The 25,241-nt window shown below is 42.2% G+C and overlaps 1 protein-coding gene and 1 pseudogene across 3 annotated transcripts in view; one reads left to right on the top strand and one right to left on the bottom strand.

Moving 5' to 3' along the window:
* The window catches only part of klf5a (Kruppel like factor 5a), a 45,911-nt gene that overhangs the window by 16,751 nt on the left and 3,919 nt on the right, over nt 1–25,241 (top strand). For all 3 annotated transcript variants that reach the window (XM_068032935.1, XM_068032937.1, XM_068032936.1), the window contains exon 3: nt 3,256–3,315. In XM_068032935.1, coding sequence (XP_067889036.1) covers nt 3,256–3,315 — 60 coding nt within the window. The remainder of the gene's footprint in view (nt 1–3,255; nt 3,316–25,241) is intronic.
* Nucleotides 20,158–20,292, bottom strand: LOC137371615 (U2 spliceosomal RNA; annotated as a pseudogene).

The following is a 25,241-nucleotide window of genomic DNA, read 5'->3' on the forward strand; positions in this document are numbered from 1 at the left end:
ACAAGACTGAATCTCTCATTTTCCTAATGTTTAAACTTTAATTACTCACTAAGCCATCAGGCACGTTCTGGTTACTGCTGTGGGACTTTTTTTTTTGGAAAAATCATGTCACTTCTTGGGTCAAGGTTTTTTTCTATAGGTACTGAAAGAAGAAAGGTAAATTGGTGTAAAAATAGAAAATGCTGGAAAACTGGTGGTAGCATCTGTGAAGAGAGAAGCAGAGTTAATGTTTTGGGTCAGTGACCTTTCAGAACTGGATAATGTTACAATTGAACAGTTTTTAAACAAAGATCCAGGGAAAAGATAGTTTGAGGGGTGGGGGGGGGGGGGGGTGGTTGTTGGTGGAAAGAACAAAGGGGAAGGTCATGATAGGGTGGAGTGCAGGAGCGATTAAATGACAAAGGATGATGTAAAAGGAGGGTCGTAATAAGACAAGAAACAGAAAGTGCCTCTAGAAATGCTGTAAATGTAGAATGAGAGACAGGGAGGAAGCTTGGAAAGATTGGCAGCAAGGAGATTGGTCCAGTGGCTTGGGAATGTGGTGGAGAAAGGTGGGTAGACATGAGCTGTGCCAACTACCCTGCCAGTGCATCATGAAAGGATTCCACCTCAAGTGCCAGCCCACACCACCTCTATTCCCAGCTGTGCTGGTGCAGGTATCCTCCATTGTGATGATGGTTAAGATCTACAGTTAGTTAACTTGGTGTTAAGGCCAGACAGCTGTCAAGTGTCTATTAGAAAGATGAGCTTGTGTTTGTGAAGGAAATTTTATGTTGTTTGCACTGAACTCCAGCACAAACACATGCCAGAGGCTAAGAAATTATTGAATATATTGAAATATATATTGGATATATTGAAATTCTTCCTTCAAGTTCCAATGCACAAAAACCAAAGATAAAATGATTAATGTATCGGCTCGATGACCTTTCGGCAGTTCACTCATCACAGATGCTGCCTGACCTGCTGAGTGTTTTCAGCATTTCCTGCTTTTATTTCAGATTTCCAGCATCTGCAGTACTTTGCTTTTGTTCGAAATGATCAGTCACCAGTTTCAAACATGACTTATTTTAGGTTTGTTGCTGAGAATAAAATCTTTCAACATGTGATGTTATCTCCAGTTCGACCCATTAGCTTCGACAGAGGCATTGTAGATTTAGAGGAAAATGAAAGCTCAATTCATGCTGTTCAGTGTACTGTTTAATTCCAATGATGGTCCGTCCTGTTTCCCTCCCTCCCTCCCTTCTCCTTTCCAAGATCTCCAGGGCCAGTGTGAAATGTTCATTTTTCTGTAAAGTATGCATGCTTGCTTGCTTCCTCCTTTTTTCCCTGAAATGTTGACTAGCCAGCAAGGAGGAAATAAAAAGTGTATGAAGCTCTGAATCGAGGAGTGAGAAATCACTGGTAATAGTCACAGAAATTAAATGTCAAGATTTCTGAGTAAAATGATGCAGTAGAACTTGGTTTTAGTGGTCACTTTCACATACTGGTTGCCAGAACTGTAATACGCGTCGTTGTGATTGTGTTTCTACATAAGTCAGTTTGGTTTGGTTATATTAATCAGATTTGTGGTACTGTACCTTGTAATCTGTTGCTCTAACCAGGAAGTTCTTTCCTTGCTGGCACATTCTAATTAAAAGTGCAGTGCTGCCATTGTATTTGTAGCACAAAGGAACAGGCTTCACTTTGAATATTGATTTACAAAGCAAGTACTGGCATTGTTGGTTTGGAGTTGCTCTTTTATCAGACCTGAAAGTTCACAGGCAGAAATCTAATGCTGTAAGAACTCTGAGAGCCGGTCCTAGTACGTCTTGCTTTGTTGCTCCCCATCTGTCTGCAGTTACAAGCAGAAGACAGGTGAAACGGAAAAAAGTAAAAGGGAAAAAGGAAAAGTAGACGTGAACTTGTTTCTGCTTTATGGCTTTTTATTGGATTGCTGGTTGTCTGTTTTTTTAAAAATAGCTAGTGAACACAACCAGCAAGGCTACAGATGTATGTCAATATTGAAAGACGTTTGAGTGAGATCTGAGTTTGATCTGTTTGAAATCTTTGCTCCTCAGATCAAGTTACCACTCAGTTATAATGAAAAAAGTGGACCTTTCCAAATTGGTTATAACTGAACTACATCATAACTGGAAAACATATGCTGTTAACATTGAATTTCCCTATAAATAGGATTGATTTTTTTTTTCCAATTACAATGAATTGTATTTTTTTCTGGATTGAAAGTTTTTACAGATTGTAGGTCTCCTCAAGAAATAAGGATAATAGTGATTGTTTGCCTAGATTTAAATCTCAGTGGTAGCACTCTTATCTCTGAGGTAGAAAATTTTGGGTACTAGCCCTGCATCAGACACATGTGCACACAATCCAGGTTGACATTTCAGTGTATTACTGAGGAATGCTTCACTGTCAGTGGTACCATCTTCTGATAAGACATTAAACTACAGCTCCATCTGTCTTCTCAGGAGGCTGTAAAAGATCTAATAGAACAGTGGCGCAGTGGTTAGCACCGCAGTCTCACAGCTCCAGCGACCCGGGTTCAATTCCGGGTACTGTCTGTGTGGAGTTTGCAAGTTCTCCCTGTGTCTGCATGGGTTTCCTCCGGGTGCTCCGGTTTCCTCCCACATGCCAAAGACTTGCAGGTTGATAGGTAAATTGGCCATTAGAAATTGCCCCTAGTATAGGTAGGTGGTAGGAAAATATAGGGACAGGTGGGGATGTGATAGGAATATGGAATTAGTGTAGGATTAGTATAAATGGGTGGTTGATGGTCGGCACAGACTCGGTGGGCCGAAGGGCCTGTTTCAGTGCTGTATCTCTAAACTAAACTACTTGGAGAAGAACAGTGGAGTTCTCCCTGGTGCTCTGACCAACATATATCTGTACAAGGTTTTGGGACATCTGAGATTGTGAAAAATGCTATATAAATGCCTGCTTCATTTGCCTACATTAAACAATAACTACAAATGAAGTCTTGAAAGGCACTATTTAAATGCAAGTTTGTTCTTTCATTCTTGGCTCTTGCATTTAAGTAGATGCGTAATTAAAATTTTCTTAAATTGGAAGTTTCTCCCATATTTCCCACTTGGAATATGTGATAAAATGTCTCAAAAAGCTTTATGTTGAGTTGCTGGCAATTTTACTGTATATGCAAAGTGGTGATCAAGATGATGTTCTAGTAGTTAAAAACAAACCATCAAATTTTTAGCCTCTCGCCAATAGATGCTTTTAACCATCTGTCATTTTGTTTTCTAGGTTGCTCTAAAGTGTACACCAAAAGTTCCCACTTAAAAGCGCACCTGAGAACTCACACTGGTAAGAGCTTTTTTAAAAATTATTTATTGTTTTTAATATGCCATAAGTGTATTTGGGTTTAAAATAGAGAAAGTTGACAACTGAATGCACACTGTTTTGACTTTGTTTGGCACGTTATAGAGGGGTAAATCTAGTAGACACTAGTGCGACAGTAGGAAATTAAAAGCAATGCCAAAATGCTGGTGGGTGTGGTCTGTATGGGCCTGGTGCACTTCTTTTTAATCTAGGCAACAGTTCACTTTGTTTTAGAATTGGCCTTGCCTAATGGTGTAGATCCAACATCTTAAAGTTTTGGTTGTGTGACCCTATAGCATGCACATCACCCAGAATTTCATTGTGTTGGGTGAGGAGGTGGAGAAGAAAAGAGGGGTGGAATTTTTTAAAATATTCTTTCAGTATTTGTTTCCCATCCGCAGTTGACCTTGACAACTGAGTGCCTTGCCAGGCCATTTCAGAGGGCAGTTAAGAGTCAACCACAGTGCTGTGGGTTTGGAGTCAGATGGGTTTTAAGGCCAATCGATGATCGTTTCATGGCACCATTACTGAGACTAGCTTTTAATTCTAGATTTGTATTAATTAATTGAATTAAAATTTAACTAGCTGCCATGGTGAGATTTGAACCTGTGTCCCAGAGCATTAGCCTGGGCTTCTGGATTACTAGTTAAGTGACATTACTGCTATGCCATCATCTTACCCTGAGGAAATCAAATCGTGAGGCTGACTTGAGAGAATGTAGTCTGAATCAAATTCAACTGAAAATACTTGCAATAAAAAGCAACTGTGCTGTTGTGACTGTTCCTGTCTATAGCACTTCAGCAAGAATTAATATCTAATTTTTGCAATAATATCTGCATTTTCAATATTGAGGGGGTTGAGGAAGCACTGAAAATAGTACCAGACCCTGCATGGTTTGAGGAATGCATTTCTGCTGCTGATGCACTTTTACAAGTACAGGTGGTACTTAGCCTTTATTAACAATGAGGGACTTGCTGAACGATTCACCTTCAACCAAATGTAAGCTTGTTTATTTAATTCTCTTGGTTCCATGAAAACACTGCTGATCCGAATGGCTCACTTGGCTTTGTTTCTGTACATCAGTCATGTCAAACCCCTTCATAATTTTAAAGACCTCTACCAGGTCACCTCCCAGCCTTCTCCCTTCCAGATAAAAGAGCCCCAGCTTGTTCAGTCTTTTCTGATAGTTGTACACTCCCACTTTAGGGAAGTTGCTGTTAAAATCGGGTGGCAGAAGGCCTCTGCTAGGGACCCAGAGGTCCAGTCCCCCAGCACAAGGAGGGGCCCTTGCATTCCTGCTCTTCCTGCCGCATAAGGAAAGCTGTAAATAAAAAATGTAATGATAAAAGGCTCTTCTCGCCCTGGCACTGCTCCAGCACTCAGATCTCAGGTTAAAATGCCTGTCTGATCCCAATGACATCTTTGGAGCCCTATTTGTAGTTCTTGGAAAGGACACCACTGGCTTAAGGTGAATTGTTTATCACCTGGGATTAAAATTGAAGTTGATCAGATCGAGGCGGGAAAGTTGAAGGACAGAGTTAAAATCGACCCCATCCAACCCTTGAGCTTGGAACAGGTTTAACTATATTGATACTGTACAGTGTGGAAATTCGCCTTGGGCATAGTGCAAAATGGGCATTAGTGAATCAACAACCTATTTATAATCTGCCCAATTTTCTTGTCTATTGACTTCAGTGGTGAAAAAGTGGCAAACTTTCTGATCCTAACCACATTGAAGCAACAGTGAACCTTTCCTCTACATTTGCCATACACTTGTCTGCAAATAAATGTCATAAATCTTTGCTGAACCTGTTTTCAACAAATATACATGAATTGGAAAACAGTAATTCTAGCTGTATTTGTTTATTCAAAAATATAGACTTGCCTTCGGATAATTGTTTCATCTTGACCGTGATATGACCATCCTAGTCTATACAAGTAAAAAGCAAACTCCCCACCCAAGTTCATGATTAACATGGATTCAGATCCGGTGTACATTAACACTATCTCTGCACAAGATCTTAACCTCAAATACAAATCAAAGCGGCTAAGTTTTTCGCCCCAGTGCCATATTTACCTGTACCCATGAGCATTTATAGAAACCACAGCTTTTGTCGTTAAAACACCATGAGACACACGGGTACAAACTTGCAGCTGAAAAAATAGGATGTCGCGAATGAACAGCAATACTGACAGAATAATCACAGGTGAAAAACATTTCTTTTCAACCATTGCAATCAAGCATTCTGAATAACTAACAATTTGCCGATGAGGACTAAGTTTCTGACTTCACTTCTGCAAACTGATATTTTAATGTTCAACTTTAGTACTTTTTGCCCTTATTATGACACTGGCTTACAGATACTAGAGTAACTAGAACACTATGTACAGGCAAAATGGATGTAAAGAACTTGTAAATTAATTTACTTTAAATTCTACTTTTTTTTTTATTATTGAAAGACTTTAAATGTGAAATTGAATGCTGTTGCTATTGACTGACTCATCTGTTTCATTTAAAATGCAGCTGAAATGGTGCCCAAATGGCATGATTTTACAATCAACTTTCCCAATAGGATGGGACATTGTTCTTGTCCATGCACTGAAGAAGGAAATAAGGAACAGTATAAAGGAAATAGGATAATGGGAAAGATAAAAAGAAATGTAAAATCAATGGAGACAGCAAAATAATTAAAAGATTCTTTCTCAACTAAAAATTGCACGCAGATGTTGAATATTTTTAATATGCAAAAATTACGTACTGCCAGCTTTAATGTTCTTGAAATCTAACATTTCGAACCAACCACAAGGACTGAATAGAATGTGGGTTGCAAAGCAAATAAGTGGTGGTTTTGGGTTTTTAACATCATAGTGTAAATATAGCTGCTCAACTCCAAACAAAATTCACTTTATAAGTTTTTGCCATTATTTGTGAAATAGTAAAATCCTTAAACTTGGAATAATAATGTTAAACTTCAGTTTTCATGTTGCTGTATGGTGTTGAGTTTCTTTTCAACCTTGGATCTGTGTTGTCATGTGGGATTTAACAGCATCGTGAATTTGTTGGAATTGCCTGCTGCATTTTGGAAAATAAAGGCTCAAAAATTAACTTGGTGAACGTAAGAGAATGAGTTAATGCGATATGTTGCATAAGCAACTGTGAGACAGAGCCAGCTGTAGAACAAGTATTTTAAAAGTTGCAGAGTGCTTTGAAGTGGTGAATTACAGTGGAGAGTGTTTCACCTCAGGGTTGATATTACTATGGCAATGTAATTTCAGGTAAATCGGGTATTTATTAGTTGTGTAACCTGGTCTAGTAGTGCACAAGTACTAAAGCCACCTGAATTTAGAATTGTCTGTACAAAGCCAGTCATTGCTGGTTGGAGCGGAGGACTAGAAGTTGTCTGTGGTATGGACATACAGCCAAGTTCTCTTATACTCATATGCATGTTTGGCGCATGAGCAAGTGCAAGAAAATGAATCCTGTTTTGACTCTCGTATAACTTTCCTACATTGTGCAGCTTTTAACACATGTACAAATACACGTACTGGAGTTGTGCAAGTTTGGCTTTTATTTTTATGAACTGGTTCTAAGAAGCACTATTTTTTTTACATGCCTTGCTTGACTGAACTCCAAAACAAGTACAGATAACTTGCTTGTCGTACCTTTATTAAAATCCTCAGTTCAAGCAGATAGCAATTATATATAATTTCAGCTTTGCACAAGGTCTGCACGGTGACCTGTGTTGGGGTCTAGTTTTTATTTTCACTGAAGTATTGAAAATGACTTGATCTTGTGGGCAATTATAGAAAAAGGAATCTTTCCCAGATCACAGGGGAGGGGAAATAATCCTTTTTGTTTGTTGAAATTTGGTGTCATTTTTAACCATTGCAAATTAAAAGGATTTTTATTTCTCCCCCGTTTCTATCAGATTTATTTGCTGTCCCTTTTACCTCGATGACAAAGCTGCAGTGTGTAAAAGAAAATATTGTTGTGTAGGTTTGAAAGGCATGTGTGATCCTGCTGGCACTCATTTGATCTGTAGCAACCAGAAAAACAAGGTGGAGTATATGCCCTTCAGCTAGAAGTAATTTTGAACTGAACTTTGCAAAAAAAAAAAGAGATTGGTGTCTTTAAAACAAAAACTAAAGCCTCTGATCACGATTGTGAAGTTTTCAGTAACTTTGAATATGTGCAGCTTTTTAATCACTCATTATGTGGGGAGAGAAGGAATACTTATAATAGACGTTTTATAGTGTCTATATCTTTCGAACTCGGTGATTTATTACCCTCAGCGTAAAATCTAAGGTTACTAAACTGTTACTGAAGTTTACAATTCAGAGGATTTGAAGCCGTCATTTCTGGCACTCCCTGTGTAGTCTCCCTGCATCCATAAGCCAGTTTGGTAGTAATTAAGGCTCTTAGTGCGAGTCAGCATTGCAAGATCTTTATCAAAGTACAGTATTGTGAGTCTTTTGAGATGCATGTTATTCATTGTATTGTGAAAAGGGTATTAAGGCAGTCACTGGCAGTCTAAACAGTCTGCCTGCCACTGGTTTTGTCTCTGAAAGTCTTCAGACTGGTTTTTAGCTTTGGGGTTGTCAAAATGCTCGGTTTTATTTTTAAAGGAACTTCTGGCCTCTTCTGTAGAATTATCTGGTCAACAATGAATGTTGAACTGGAATTGATTGTTATGCAGGAGCCAGATGAATACTGTGCTGGTTTTCCGTGGCAGGTGCTGTTACAGCACTGATGAATCAGCCTGAATCACCGACACAAAGCACAACTTTGGAGGTGGGGGTTGAAATTTAGAGAAGGCGGCCAGCTTAATTTCATTTGAAAAACAAATGCAGATTTTGGCATGGTGGAAGTGTAGTTAAGGGAATGGGATCCTATCCCATGAGTCTTAACTAAAGATGTCCAGTGCATTTTCTGATCTATTGTAAATGTTTTGGTTTGTGGAATCTCTTAAAACTTGTCAAAACCACTTAAAAATTGTGGTTTGGAAAATGAAGAGAGTGCGTGACAACTTGAGAATTTGTCTGGTGATAGTAACATGCAGGTATGTTAAGTCAGCAGTCTTTAATACATGTTAAGTGACTGGTTTTTGCATTCCACCCTCTCCACATACAGAAAAATAATAGTCTCACAAGGCCTTTAAAAGTAACTCACCTGTCAATAAAAATTTGGAATAATGCATTTGTCTTTCAACAAAAAAATCTTAGTTCAGTGTTTGGTTGCAAGAATATAAAACAGAGTGATATTTCTTAGTATTGAATGATTTGTGACACCATTTTTAAAAAAAAACTACAGTATCATTTGGAGTTTGTTTCTCTGAGTCAATTTCTTTTGGCATGAAAGGTGCTCAGCAGAGGTTGTTCAGAGGCAATATTCAGTGCATGGGGCAGCATTGTATGGCAGTTTGAGGATACTATCAGCTAACTAATTCTCCTAATGGTGAATTTACAAACCCAACCATTACTGCCTAATGAGACGTGAAGGAAGTCCGTTATTTTCCTTGCAGGAAGGAATAGCTAAAGAATGACCAGGGCCGGTGCTGCACAACATCTGATTGCAAAAAAACCCAGTAAATCCAGTTGTTAGCAGGAGTGGGGTCCCAGCACAGAATTGTCTCTAATTTGGCAATAACCTGGTAGTGTCACTGAGACAGGCCTATGTATGGCAGCTGTAAATGAAAATTGCATTGGAAAATCATTGTTCCTTTTTACAAATTCCTACATAGCCTTGCCACGCTACATCTGCAAGCTCCTCAGCTCTGTGTCTCAGTTCATCCCTTTGGGTTCTCAGACTTGCCTCTTGTGCATGGCCTCCTCCCATACATCCCCATGATGGCAGACTCTGGAACTCCCTCTCTAAATTTCTTTGCTTTTCTACCTCTCCCTACCTTTTAGGTTTCCTCAAAATCTGTATTTATTATTGTATCTTTGGTCATCATGCCAGACTGTCCTCACACTATTTGGAATCCGTTGTCAAGTGCCAGGGACATCCATTTCGCATCTTATTAAAGGTATTGTGTAGGAAATAGGAAAAATTGTCACATTGATTCCTAAGGTTAAGACCAACGGTGTTTTACTGTGCAACATCTGAAGTATTTTGCCACAGCTGAGAGTGTCCAAATTGATAATCTTCACTTGGCTTCAGGTAGTCATTTCCACATGATCATCTTAGGCTAGAAATCCGTTAAGGTTTCTCAGAGCAGGGTGATATGCTGCCAACCATAGTTATTTTTATTTAAGGTGTGTCAGTCTTGGCTCAGTTGGTGGTATTCTCACCTCTGAGTCAGAAGGTTGTTGGTTCAAGTCCCAGTCCAGGACTTGAGCACAAAATCTCAGCTGACACTCCAGTGCAGTACTGAAGGAGCGCTACACTATCGGAGGTGCCATCTTTCAGATAAGACATTAAACTGAAGATCCCATCTGCCCTCTCAGGTGGGTCACATGGGACTATTTGAAGAACAGGGAGATTTCTTGTTGCTGTTCTCAACAGTTATCCTTCAGCAACATCATTAAAGCAGATTATTAGTTACTTCATTGCTGTTTGTGGGACCTTGCTGAAATTGGTTGCTGTGTTGACCTACACAACAGCGCTACACTTCAAAAGTACTTAATTGGCTGTGAGACACTTTGAGGCATCCGAAGGTTATGAAAGGTGCTATATAAATGTAAGTATTTTCCACAGCGTGATCATTCCTTGCCTTCAGTCCAGAAAAGGAGTAAATCTCGCCATCAAGAAAAATGCAGATAATTTCATATCAAGAATATTGAAGAAATTCATTTTTTCAGGGTTTTATTATGGCTGAATTTAAAAATGAAAGTAGTTTAGTTTAAATGTAACTTCTGGAAGTTCACATAAAACCAAGGGGACAATTTTAACTTTACTCGCCTGGCAGAAACTTGCAGTTAAAATTGCTCAGGTCACTTGCCTGGAGCCACTGGGAGCTGGGCTTCTGTGATTCTCATCTGCTCAACTGAGAGGCCAATGCAAAAGGCCCCAAAGGTAGGTTCATAACATTGCTTTTACGTTCCTTTTGCTGTCAGGAGGGGCAAGAGTCTTCTAGGCCCCACAAGGAAAGCTTAGGTGTCTCCTTGAGCAATATGGCTACATTGTCAGGCATGGTTCAGTTGGTAGCACACTCTCTCTCTGAGTCAGAAGTTGAGTTCAAGTGCCAGGTGTTCCCAGACTTGAGCACAAAAATCTAGGCTGAAATTCTAATGTAGCACTAACGGAGTGCTGTCTTTCAGGTGAGCCGTTAAACCGAGCCCCTGTCTGCCCCTCAGGTGGATATTGATCCCATGACACTATTTCAAAGAAGAGCAGGGGACTTGATCCCTGGTGTCCTGGCCAATATTTATCCCTTAACCAACATCACAAACTGATGATCTGGTCATTATCATATTGCTGTTCATGGGAGCTTGCTGTGCACAAATTGACTGTGGCATTTCGTACATTACAACAGTGACTACACTTCAGCAGTAGTCGAATGGCTATAAAGCACTTTGGGACATCCTATGGTCGTGAAGATGCGATATAAGTGCAAGTCTTTTCTCTTTTTTTCTCTCCCCCACCCCCCAACACACTTATGGAATGCGGGCACCCCATGGGATGGCCCAATGGTCGATCCCGTCACTCACCCACCTTCGACGGGTGACCTCTGGGCTGCAGAATTTCCGAACGAGATACAGGTCAGTTGATGGGGTTTAAATGACATCCCAGAGTAAAAAAAAGTACCCTGAAGTTTATTTTTGGAGTAGCAAGTGAGTTTATAACTCTCAGTGCTAGTCACCTGATGAAAACAGACCCACAGATAAAATTGAGACCCATTTGAAATAGGTTGCAATGAAGCTTGGAGAAGTGGATGGTCCCGAGCTGAAGAAACCAAAGAATATGGTCCCACCATTGGCAACATCTTGTCAGAAATGCTGGCTTGTGGTTTGAGACAATGTGGGAATTAAGACATTCCAACACAATAAAGGTTTGGTTCAGCATATAGAATTACAAGTTACAGCAAATATAATTATAATGGCTTCAGCCTAAGCCTTGTGCTGATGCTATTCACTGCTGTATTGTCACAGTTTATTGCAGGAAAGGTGGAGTTTACAACCTTTATTACAGCTAGAATCTAGTAACAACAATACTGCATGTTTTTAATCTGTAATCACACAAACAAAATTGTGGGGATATATGGGTTTAAAATATTAGATTTGTTAGTTGATCATTAATTAGAGAGGCAAGCAGGTGTTTTCATTCAAGGTCTCCCAACAAATTGTCCAAAAATTGTTTCCTAGTAATTTGTATACCGTTATTTATCAGAAGCTTTAATCAAGATTAAAGGTGTGATAGGCACTTACTGGCTATAGAATCATATAACCCCAGTAATAATCTGACCATTTACAGCACTGCCATATAGTTCTTCTGGTTAGAGGCTGTTACTAATTTGGAGCAGTGCAGAGTCAGTAATGTCGTTTGCTGGCTCTACATAGTTTTCTTGCTAGATAAAGGAAAGCTCCTTGCGCAGATTTCTCCTGACTGGCATTCAAATGTTGGTTCAATTTTTAATAATGTGATACTGATGATTTGTGCTCTGGCACTCCTGGGACATGCATCTTGGGGGAAACCATGGTTTCTCATCGATTTTAATATCAGTGGGAAGAAAGGCAGACTACTTGCTCCCAATTTCTTTCTTCCGCGGGCCATTCCTTACTGCAAGTGCAGACTAACCCATGCCTATTCTCTGCCAACATTGATCCTAAAGAAATTGAAATACTTTGAAAAGCTGCACCAGTTGCATTTGTGCTGCAGCCAGTGATCAGTCAAGGTGCTGCAATTCCACTTGAGGTAGTCTCGCACCATTTTGCAAAACAGGTAGTTCTGCGTTGGGCATCTTTAAAACAGGTTTTGCAAAGATACAAGTGAACAATTAATAAAATTGTAAAAGAGAAGCATTCCTGTTAATCAAGAAAACACGGGCAGCTGAAGTTATCTTCGGCTGATTCGTCCACACTCATCATTGGTCTGACCCCTCTGTCTCAGGAAGCATATGATACAACAGGCTCACAATCATGTTTCATACTCCAGCTGTGGTTGGGAGAATAATTAGAGGTACGCTTGAAGTTTGCATTTTTGGGGCGAAAATTTTCTTTTAGCAGGTTCACAATGTTACTTGAAGCCATTTTTAATTGGAGCAATGTCATATTCTAAAACTATATGAAACTGTTGTAGAGCAAAACGTGTTGCACATTTGGATCATGTTACTGCAAGTTAGAGATCTGACTCAGACTGGTGATTAGACACATAAAACCAGGTTTCAATTTGACCTGTCTCACTACAAAGAGGTTTTGCTCCAATTGCATCATTCTGCAAAGTTAAATTTTAAACTTGATTGAAATGAATCCCATTGGACTGTCTTTGTATAGGATGCAAGCATGATGGAATGAAGTGCATGCAATGTTGATATGTCAATCCTGTGTCAGAGTGTTGGGTTCTCAGTGTAAGAGTACACAGAAAGTGAAGTGAACTGTGAGTTTACTCTGGATGAGTTTGATCCAAATTTGCTCACTGCCTCTCTGTAATTTGAGCTAGACAGCCTAAAATTAATTTTTTTTTTTTGTCTGGGAACACTTGATTGCAACAATAAAACTCAAAAATAGAAGCCAAGTTTTAACAAAAAAACACAACCAGTTGGTGCCAAGTCATATATAGAGTGTCACCAGTTACTGTAAATCAAGCAGTGACAACTCTTGTGCATCAGTGTTGGCTAAATTGAAGTTAACTAAAAATAAAATCTGAATGGAACATTCAAGGATTATGTCTGTATGGATTCAGCCTAAATATTTTCTGAACAGGGAAAAAAAGTGTTTGATGTACTTGGAGCCCTTACCATGTAAGGGCATTGCGGCTGCCACCTTCTTGAAGCTGTGTGTCTTTAACGCTGCATCTTAAGCTTCCGGTAGCTTCTGCTGCCTCTCCTATAGTGCTCATGGCATCTTTACTTTTAATGGAGCAGCAACCGGCTTTTGGAACAGTTACAATTTCCACAGTAAAATGAAATGGGGTGGGAGGAAGCTCGTGTGGAACATAAACACTAGGGACTATTTGGGCCGAATGGCCTGTTTCTGTACTGTAAATTCTTAGGTAATTCTATGTAGCAGATCCCACTTAAGGTTGGGAGAAAAATCTGTACGACAACACAAAACCTGATACTTGAAGGAATATTGTATAATATGGATGTAGTATTGTCTTATTTATCTGCACACATATGTAAAACTTGCCGATAAAATACACTATGCTCATCACTTATTGATAATGCCCCTGTTATTACAAAACTCTATTCTCTGACTCACTGAGCCATGCCATGGGCTATGTGCTAAATTTAGATTTTACTTCATATTTATATTCTTTCTATAGCAGTATTTTTAAAAGTATGCTTATGGCTGTTCTCTCAATTTCTTCAGGGTAAGAAACTGGAAGCAATGAAGCACAACATTCGAGCACCTAACTTTGTACAAGTCATTGTCTTCTTTGGCCCCTTGTCTCGAGAGACAATGGGTAAGCGCCTGGAGGTGGTCAGTGGTTTGTGGAGCAGCGCCTGGAGTGGCTATAAAGGCCAATTCTAGAGTGACAGACTCTTCCACAGGCGCTGCAGATAAAATTGGTTGTCGGGGCTGTTACACAAATTGGCTGTCTCCTTGCACGTCTGTCTTTTTTTCCTGCCAACTACTAAGTCTCTTCGACTCACCACTCTTTAGCCCTGCCTTTATGGCTGTCTGCCAGCTCTGGCGATCACTGGCAACTGACTCCCACGACTTGTGGTTAATGTCACAGGACTTCATGTCGTGTTTGCAGACGTCATGAAAGCGGAGACATGGACGGCCGGTGGGTCTGACACCAGTGGCGTGCTTGCTGTACAGTGCATCCTTGGGGATCCTGCCATCTTCCATGTGGCTCACATGGCCAAGCCACCTCAAGCACCACTGGCTCAGAAGGGTGTATATGCTGGAGATGTTGGCCGCCTTGAGGACTTCTGCGTTGGAGATTTGGTCCTGCCACCTGATGTACAAGTGGCACTGCTGTTAACCAGCAGCTCAGACCTCTGCAGCAGTTGACATTTTGGTAGCGGGGCGCAGTTGGGGATGTGTGTGAGGATGGTGTGTTTTAAGCGAGGTACTGAAGGAAATGACTCTCAAATCAGACATTCCCTCTAAGTGTTCACTACAACACAACAAAAAGGCACTTTCCGTATTCTGCAAAGCACCTGTAGTGAGTGCATTGCAATCCAGCCATAACAGATTACACTGCGTTGCATCAATAATTTTTTTTTCCTGAAATGCCATTTGTGGTTGCACATGAAGTGAAGCATAAGCAATTCAATTGAACACTTCAATTCTTCAGCATATTGCCCTAATCTGATTCCATCAGTATAGATTTGTGACTCAGTTTGTAATGAGTGGCAGTCTCAGGATTTCCACTAAAATCTTTGCCTGGCATTCCAAATTAGTAGCTGAAAAATCATCACATGACACATTGGGAGATCATTGCATACCATCAGTTTTTTTTTTTAAAAAAGCAACAAAGCCAGAATTCTCTGAACATTTTTTTTTATTTCCAAAATATACTTTATTCATAAAAATCTGTAAAAAAAAAAATACATTAGCAAACAGTTTCAAACAGCACCAAGTCAAAAAATACAAACCGTGCAAAGGTGATCAGTTTCCTTCACTACAATCATGAGTCGTCTCACAACCCTTCCATTTCATTTGTCATGCCATTTAACATTTTTACATTTACAGCAAATGAAAATTTTCCCGATACAGTTCGAGAGGATTCCCATGGATCCAGCCCCTCCGTTCAGCTTGGTGGGAGGACCTTACACTGTGGTCTTTCCCCATTGAGCCTTTGCTGCGGCTGCCCCAAGCTTTAGTGTGTCCCTCAACACGTAGTCCTGGACCTTGGAATGTGCCAGTCTGCAACATTCGGTCGTGGACAACTCTGCGCTGGAAGACCAGCAAGTTTCGGGCAGACCAAAGGGCGTCTTTCACCGAATTGATAGTCCTCCAGCAGCAGTTGATGTTTGTCTCGGTGTGCGTCCCTGGGAACAGCCCGTAGAGCACAGACTCCTGTGTTACAGAGCTGCTTGGGATAAACCTCGACAAAAACCACTGCATCTCTTTCCACACCTGCTTTGCAAAGACACATTCCAGGAGGAGGTGGGCAACCATCTCTTCCCCACCACAGCCACCGCGGGGGCATTGTGTGGAGGGGGCAAGACTTCGGTTGTTCAGGAAGGATCTGACGAAGAGGGCTCTTCTCACCACCAGCCAAGCTACATCTTGATGCTTGTTTGAAAGTTCTGGTGATGAGGCATTCCGCCAAATAACTTTGGCGGTCTGCTCGGGGAACCATCCGACAGGATTCACCGTCTCCTTTTTCTCGTAGGGCCTTGAGGACATTCCGTGCAGACCACTGCCTGATGGATCGGTGGTCAAAGGTGTTTTCCCGCAGAAACTGCTCCACGAAGGTAGGTGTTGCGGCACGGTCCAACAGCATGGAGCGTTCCGCGGCAATGTGACCAGGCCCATCCTTCGCAACACCGGGGACAGATAGAACCTCAGCACGTAGTGACACTTGGAGTTTGCATACTGGAGGTCTACATACAGCTTTATGCAGCCGCACACGAAGGTGGTCACCAGGATTAGGGCCACGTTGGGTACATTTTTCCCGCCCTTATCCAGAGGTTTGAACATCGTGTCCCTCCGGACCCGGTCCATTTTAGATCCCCAGATGAAGCAGAAAATGGCTCAGGTGTCTGCCACAGCGCAGGAGTGGGGTATGGGCCAGACCTGCGCCACGTACAGCAACAACGTGAGCGCCTCGCACCTGATGACCAGGTTCTTACCCAAAATGGAGAGAGATCGCTGCCCCCGCATGCTCAACTTTTGTTGTACCCTGGCTACTCGCTGCTCCTAGGTTTTGGTGCACGCCCCGGCCCTTCCAAACCATATCCCCAGCACCTTCAGGTAGTCAGACCTGACGGTGAAGGGGACAAAGGATCGGTCAGCCCAGTTCCCAAAGAACATGTCCTCGCTCTTGCCGTGGTTAACTTTGGCTCCCGAGACCAGTTCGAACTGGTCGCAGATGCTGATCAGTCTGTGCACGGACAGCGGATCCGAGCAGAAGACGGCGACATCATCCATGTACAGGGAGGTTTTAACCTGAGTGCCTCCGCTGCCTGGGATTGTCACCCCTCTTATGCTCGCATCCTTCCTAATAGACTCAGCAAAGGGTTCAATACAGCAAACAAACAAGACCGGGGTGAGAGGACAGCCCTGTCTGACTCCAGATTGGATCGGGAAACATTCCGATTCCCATCCATTGATTGAGACTGCGCTACTGATGTTTGTGCAGAGCAGTTTGATCCAATTGCAGATTCCCTCCCGAAACCCTATTTTGGAAAGCACGTCCATCATGTAGGTGTGCGATATCCTGTCAAAAGCCTTCTCCTCCTGGTCCAGGCTGATGAGGCAGGTGTCCACCCTCCTGTCCCGTACGTAGGCGATCGTAGCCTCGCGCTACTCAGGGATATCAGAGATCTTCCTGCCGGGTACAGTACAGGTCTGATCAGGGTGGATCATCAACTCCAGAGCAGACTTGACTCGACTGGCTATGACTTTGGACAGAATTTTGTAGTCAACATTAAGCAGTGAGATGGGCCGCCAATTTCTTATTTCTGCCCTCTCCCCCTTCCGCTTGTAGATGAGGGTGATGATGCCTTTCCTCATGGATTCTGACATGCTGCCAGCCAGGAGCATACTTTCGTATACTTCCAGCAGGTCCGGGCCGACCCAGTCCCACAGGGCCGAGTACAACTCGACTGGTAAGCCGTCGCTTCCGGGAGGTTTACTCGTCTCGAAGGACTCTACGGCGTTTGTCAGCTCGTCCAGAGTTAGCGGCTTGTCCAGTCTCTCCCTCCTGCTGTCATCTAAGACCTCCGTGATAGATGACAGGAAGGACTGGGAGGCTCTGCTGTCTGTGGGCTTCGCGTCATACAGCCCAGCATAAAAGGATTTGCTGATCCTTAGTATGTCGGACTGCGAAGATGTTACCGAGCCATCTTCTTCCTTCAGGCTGGTGATAACAGAGCTCTCTGTGTGTACCTTTTGGAGGAAGTAACGCAAGCACGTCTCATCCTGCTTGATGGAGCGGACTCTGGACCGGAAGATGATCTTGGATGCCTCCGTGGCAAAGAGCGAGGCCTGCTGGCTCTTCACCTCTTGGAGGTCCTCCTTGACCTCGACCCCCATCGACTGCAGCCGGAGCAGATTTTGCATATTTTTCTGGAGTCGGGACATTTCCCGCTGTCTCTGTCTCTCCCTCTGGACACCTTTTGTGGATGAAGAACCTCTTGATGTTCTCCTTGATCGCTTCCCACCAGTGAACTGGAGACTCAGAGGGGTTTCATGGTCCTCCAACCCTTGTAATCCCTTTTGAGTTCGTCAACGCTCTCTGGCGTCAGCAGTGTAGCATTGAGCTTCCACGTCCCTCTGCCAACCCGCTGGTCGTCCTGTAAGTGACAGTCGGCCAGTAAGAGGCAGTGGTCAGAGAAGAACACCGGCTTGACGTCGGTGGATCCGACCGTGACAGCACGGGACACAAACAGGAAGTCAATCCTGGAACAGGCAGACCTATCCGATCTTGACCATGTGTATCTGTGCTGCGCTCCGTCTGCAGGTTTGCTGAAGACGTCGTGCAGTTTGGCATCTTTAACTGTTTCTATTAGGAATCTGGACGTAACGTCCAGTTTGCTGTCGTCTCTGCCGGAACGTCCAGCCGCATCGATGATGCAGTTGAAGTCACCGCCTAGGATGATCGGCCTGGACGTCGCCAGCAACATGGGAGCTGCTGGAAGACGGTCAGCCGCTCGCTGTGTTGTACCGGGACGTACACGTTGATCAACCGGAGCGGAGCGTTGTTGTACATTACGTCTGCTACGAGGAGGCGACTGCCCACCACCTCCTTAACTTCGGAGATGGTGAAGTTACCTCCCTGCAGCAGAATACCCAGGCCGGAGGAACGGCGATCATTACCCCCCGACCAGATCGATGGCCCGTGGGACCACCATCGCGACCACTGCCTGTAGATGCTGAGGTGTGGTATTCCACACTCCTGCAGAAACAATAGATCGCCTTTGACCTTGCTGAGGTAATCCAAGGTTGAAACACATCGCGTAGTGGATTTAATGCTACGCACATTAATGGAAGCAATCCTTCCACCCATTTTTTTTTTTTTTATAGGTTGTTTGTTGCTTCCCATACCATTTGTCCTTGCTAGTCCCAGTCCTTCAGGATGTTCCTGCATACCCATAGTGTGCGCAAGCTGTTTCACATTAGTTGAGCTCAGAAACCCCTCCTGGTTTTTCATACAGGGTTTGTTCTGCTGGGGTGATATCGGGGTGGTCTTGTAGGCAGCAAGGATTGGGTTGTCCTCTGCTGCTTTCCTCTGTTCCTCCTCGAAAACATCACTGCTCCCGGCTTCCCGGAGCTGAGGTGCGCCAGACGTGTCTTTGCTCTCGGTGTCCTGGAGTTGGGATGCGCTGGCCATGTCGTTCAGTGTGGCGCTTTGGGGTTGGGGCACGCCGGGCCCATCACAGCTTCCAGTGCCCGGGGGCTGGGATGCTTTATCTTCCAGCTCCTTGGAGTTCTGCCGCCTCTTTTGAAGGGGCCGTTGTTCCAGCATTTCCCAGTCCAGTGAAGAGGAGCTGTTGTAGTCTGTTTCAGAAGATAGCCTCCTCTTGCCACTGGTTTGGGTGGTGGCCTGTTCCGCTTTTGGAGGTCTTTTCTTTGTGGTTTTCCTTTGTACCACTTGCCACTGACCTGTTTGTCCATCTGCTACCTCCTCCTCCATTGATTCTGTCTGTGGAGGAGGGGATTCTGGGCGCAGGGTAGGTGCAGGGTCGCTGGTTTCAGCTGCCTCCCCTTTCTTCTCCTTCTCAGGGATACTATCCTCGCTGCGGAGAAGGTTGCTTGTCTCCTTTCCAGCACCGGACGCCATCGTCGAACCTTCTCCCGGCCTTTCCTTGGACCTTGCCGCCTGAGCATAACTGAGGCAGCGTTTGGGGCAGGTTTTGTAGAGGTGGCCTGCCGCACCGCACAAGTTGCAACACTTAGTCTGCTTACAGTCCTTGGTCTGATGGCCTTCCTCCTTGCAGTTATTGCAAACAACCGTGCTGCAGTTTGCTGCCACGTGACCAGATTTGCCACAGGTGCGGCAAACTCTGGGCTGCCCAGCGTAGACCAAGAAGCCTCGACTTCCCCCGATAGTGAAGCTGGAGGGAGGGTGGATAATGGCTCCACTGGCATCGACCTTCAAGGTCACCTTGACCTGCCGCTTGCTGGTCCAAATCCCAAAGGGGTCCTTGACATCAGTGCTGCTGCCGGCCACCTCGACGTACCTGGTGAGAAAGGTGAGTACATCCACCACCGGAACATGGTGGTTGTAGAGGTGAATCGTCACCACCCGGTCCCGTTGTGACGGAAGCGTGAAGAGCGGCTCCGCTGTGAGGATGGACAGCGGCGCCCGGTCCCCTTTCTCCTTGAACGCCTTCAGGAACTTGATGCATCCCGCCACGTTCCGGAACGTCACGTCGAAGTATCCACTGCTGGGGAAATCCTGCAGGCAGAAGACATCCGTCGCTTGAAATCCACAGCAATCGAAGAGAATTTTCTTGATGAAGAAGGTGCGATCAATCGATGCATCTCCTTCCTTGTCCTTCATGACCACCCGAACGGTGTTCCGCACTCCTTGGCCTGAAGCTCGAAGATTGGTTATAATCATTTTACTCAAAGCCTACCCAGGATCAAAAGGCAATGATCATGGTCTCTTCTCTGCCAAGTAAGTACTGATCAGAACAGATGCTACACTTGATCTTAGCCAAAAGGCCGAGAAGCGAGAAGAATTCTCTGAACATTCAGCCATTGGTATTCACTAAAATGATTAACACGAAATGGGCTTCTGGCTGGAGTTTTACAGAATACCACCATTTGACCTCATTTCTAAGTGCAACTAAAACCAATGCGGTGTTTAAAACTGATACCACATGATGCAGAAATAAAGGCATGCTTTGTGTATTTTGTTGGAAAAACGTATTAGCATTTTGGAGTAGCAAACTGTTCTCTCTCAAGCAAAACATTTTTGGCACTATAATCTTTGCATGGCCACAGGAGATTGGGCAGGGATTTTTTTTTTTGCATTGTTCCTTTAAATGACTGTTCCCTGATGCAAAGTCCTGGAGGTTGAAAATTTTAAATAAAAACTATATTTTATCCAGAAATATCTAATAAATTTAACTTATTTTGCATTCTTGCTTACTGATAGTGAGTTATCTACCATTACTACTTGTGCTAAGAACATCTGTTCTCTACCAAAGTCTCATGTAAATGGGTTAGGTCAGGGGTATGTGGTGTGCATTTCTGTGGTCATTCAATCACAAATTTTGTATTCATGATGCTACAGGTGCTTTTTCCAGCCAATGTAGTCATAAAGTCATCTGGGATTCAGTAAAAAACGTGGTTATCGTTACATTTTGTACCTATGGTATATTTGTGGTGATGTAGTGTCTTGTTTCACACAGGTACCCAGTAGTGTATGTTCTGATACTGTACTAGCAACTCAGGAGTTGAGTTGAAACCTGACCAATTTGGGGAAATTGAACTCAGTTAACCTGGTAACTTGTGGGCCAACACAGAAAAATAAAACGTGCGACTGGTTTGCTAATGGCCTTCCTCCAAAGAAGGGTATCTTCCGACCCCACCCCATTTTGTTTACGCACAACTTATGACTGCAATGGGTGTGGAGTAAACTTTTGTATTCCATTCTTTTCAGTCAGCCAGACTGCAAAAGAAGTTAATAAATTATGATCTATAGAAACCATTTTGTTTCTATTTTCATTGTTTTTAAACCTTTTAATTAAAAATGAAACTGAGTCTTTTGCCCTATCAGTAATGGCTGTACTTACAGCAGATAAGACCCTGTGCTCTGGAATTCTCTTCCTAAACTCCAAATTTTCATCTCCCCCTCATCCTTAAAACCATCTCTTTGATCAAGGTTTTGCCACCCCACCCCACCCCTAATTTTTGCCTTGGCAGCTCTATGAAGTAACTTGGGACTTTTTATTTTATTGCTGAAGATACCCTATAAATGCTTGTTGGTTGTATGTTATGATTCTGTTTCATAGGATGTTGTATGTTTGAGGAAATGGCATCCCTGTTCTTATTAACTTGCATTTATATTTGCAAACTCATTGCCAAGAGCTTTTTCGAACAATTTCCAAGTTGATAAAATCTGTAATAAGCAGAAAACAGTGACACAACATCCAAAACTTGCTGCTTGCTCATTTCTACTGCCAACTAAGGTTTAATACCCATTTGATAATAGGAACGTAGGAATTGCTAACCAGAGAAAAAAACTAAAATAAAAGCAAAATACTGCGGATGCTGGAAATCTGAAATAAAAACAAGAAATGCTGGAACCACTCAGCAGGTCTGGCAGCATCTGTGGAAAGAGAAGCAGAGTTAACGTTTCGGGTCAGTGACCCTTCTTTGGAACTAGTCAGATGATACACAATTATGATTAGTCAATGTTATTGTATCAATTGTTTAATTATATGTAGGTGGAGATTGTCAATTGGGGTCTTACTTGAGCACTTGTAAGGAGACACTTATTGAGACTGTGGAAGGTTTTGAGTGAGGAGTTATTTGTTTGTAATCCCTTTTACTGTGTCCAATAAAAGTGAAACTGAGTAAAGATAGGCTACAGCAAAATCCTTCCACAACAAGCTTTCTGGAATTTAACAATATCAATCAATCTCTAACAATCATTCTACAACAGAGCTGAACATGTGGTATAGGGTTCCATTGTCTTGAATTATCTCTGCTTACATTGCACGATACCCAGGAATCATTTTGACATTGCCTGATTGTGTAAAATGGGTGATAGCGAATTTGCAGCCAGTTTTGCATCTCCCTGATTTTTATTTCCTTTTGAAGTTAATTGATAACTGCTGAGCTTCCCAAATCTTTACACCAAAGGAACAGACTTCCAGGAAAATTTAGTGGAAGCAACAAGCCCAGATTTTTAATGAAATAATTGGATACTCTAATGAGAATGTAAGATCTTTCTGGGTGGGTGAACCAAGATCGACTTGATGGTTTCCTTCATCTGTGACCTTTTTGTGATCTTATGATTTGTAAGTATTTACAGCATTGTTAGGATTGGTGAGAATAGACAAACCTTCTGTTGTTTACATACTTCTACAACTATGTAAATACCTTTTTTCTTGCATAACAGATAATGTCCTAAATAAATTTTCCAGGAAATTGCTTGGCCAGTTTGAAAAGGAGGCAATTCTCTTTCCATTTTCAGAATGATGCTTCATTTGTTCCGATTGTAGAATAAAATTCCAGCCCCGAAAATCTGTCTGGTGACAAACTTTTAGTGTGACTCAAGGATGCTTTCTTTAAAGCCGGTCCAGTTTGCAGTGGTTTTATGCAAATTATCTGTTAACCTTGTTAAATTGTGATTCTTCAAATGTGAAGCATAAGACATCACAACTATATGGGGCAGGCTGGGTTGTTCTTTCCTTGAGATGTTGTCCTTTTGTCTGAAAATTTAAGCTGAAACTTTGACCACCTTTGCAAGTGGATGTAAAGGATTTCAAGCCACTGTTCGAAGAACAGGGGGTTATCCTTGTATCTTGGCCAACATTTCTCACTTGACCAGCATTATCAAAAACCGATTCAGTGATTGTTCATCTCATTCACTGTTTGTGGAATCTTCAATGTGCAAATTGGCTACTTTATTTGGCTACACAACAATGATTTCACTTAAGTAATTGGTTGTGCGGAGCTTTGGAATATCCTAAGTACATGATAAGATGCTGTATAAATGTTCTTTCCTAATATCGCACGCACTTCACAATTTCAATCCGATTATATATTTTTGATGGGATCTGCCTAGCAAAGTGCTGTAAAATGGTAATTGTACTACATATTTTTTATTTTGTACTTCCAAGACATACACAAAATATAATTAACCTTATGCAGCGCAATTTTGTTGCTAAGTCTTTATTGTTGAAAGAAATGAAAAGGCTTCAGTATTTGGGTGGTGTAGTACATTAGTACTTGAATCGTAGGACAAGGGGACTCACTCACCTGATCTGAGTTGCAACACAAGTACTAAGTAAAGGTCAGTGCTTTATTTTTGAAGAACATGGGAAAGTCACTCCAGGCTGTTTTTTCTACCTTGTTAGCGGTTTAGAGTGGTATTGGTAAAGGTATAGTGGCCTCTGCCCTCTTTTTTAATAAATATGTGTGCGGGTGACGTGGTGAGACCTAGAAAACAAAGTAATTGAGCAAGCTTATAAAATAAATTTTAATCTTGTGTATCGAGTTAGCTAGAAGCAAACGTGATTTATCTTTCAGCATTAATCTTAGAGGAAATTGCAACAATGATGCATTTGTGAATGTTCTAATGTATGGCAAGGAATGCCATAAACTAGGATGAACCAGTTTTAAAGCATTATTTTTCATCTCAATGTAGTATTGTAATGTTTTTAAATTGCAATTACGCATTGTGTACACTTTGGGCTGCTATAGAACACACATGCTAGCAAAGGGAAAGTGAAAGTAAACGTAAAACAGAATAAAGACGTCTCCCATTATGTTTAGCAGCATGCAGTCTCTGTCCCTCTGTCTCTGCCTGACATATATTAAACTCGCTAAACCTTACTCCAGTCCCGACAGACATTACACTCTATATAAATATGAAATTCTATTTTTTTAAGTTAATGCACTATTCAACAATTGATAATTCCTTAGTTCTTGGCCAACCATGAGTGAGAGCAAACCCTAATGATTTGCAGGGAGTTCCTTGTGGAATGGGATCCAAAAAATTGGCATTGTCCACTCCTTATTGGCATGTGTTTTTAGATCTGTTGGTTTGTTTACAGACCCATGAGTAGCTTTTATAGAACATGAAAATGCATGCACATCAGTCCCTCCTACCTCCAGGTGCAGACACTGCCTGTTTCCTGGATCCCAATCCATGAAATCTACAATCATCATGGCTGCTGCTATGTATGTTCTGAGAATCTTGGAATCACAACATTTAAAGCACAAAAGGAGGCCATTTGGCCTACCATGCTTGTACAATGCTAACTCTTCAACAGGAGTTGTTTACTTGGATCCAAGTTCCTTAGCTGGCCTCTATCATTTTCAAATTCTATTTTTTCAACAACTTATCCAATTCCCTTTTGAATGATAAAGGGTCATCCCAATAGTACCAGGTAATGCAGAGGTTATAGAAAGGGAGGAACTTAGAACAATCATCATCACTGGGGAAAAAGTACTGAGCAAACTATTGGGATTGAAGGCAGCAAGTCCCCAGGGCCTGATGGCCTACATCCTAGGGTCTTAAAGGAAGTGCAGTGGAGATAGTGCATCCATTGGTTATAATATTCCAAAATTCTCTGGATACGGGAAAGGTTCCAGTGGATTGGAAAAATGCTAATATAACACCTTTCTTCAAAAAGGGAGAGTGGCAGAAGGTAGGAAACTATAGACCAGTTAGTTTAACATCTGTCGTTGGGAAATTGTTAGAATCCATTATTAAGGAAGTAATAACAGGACATTTAGAAAGTCAAAATTCAATCCATCAGAGTCAGCATGGTTTTATGAAGGGTAAATCATGTTTGACTAATTTGCTAGAGTTCTTCGAAGCTGGAACAAGCAAAGTGGATAATGGGGATCCTGTAGATGTAGTTTATCTGGACTTCCAGAAGGCATGTGATAAGGTGCTGCCGAAAAGGTTAATACACAAGGTCTGTTCACATGGGGTTAGGGGC

This window comes from Heterodontus francisci, chromosome 6 (assembly GCF_036365525.1).
Source record: "Heterodontus francisci isolate sHetFra1 chromosome 6, sHetFra1.hap1, whole genome shotgun sequence".
Taxonomy (NCBI): Eukaryota; Metazoa; Chordata; class Chondrichthyes; order Heterodontiformes; family Heterodontidae; genus Heterodontus; species Heterodontus francisci.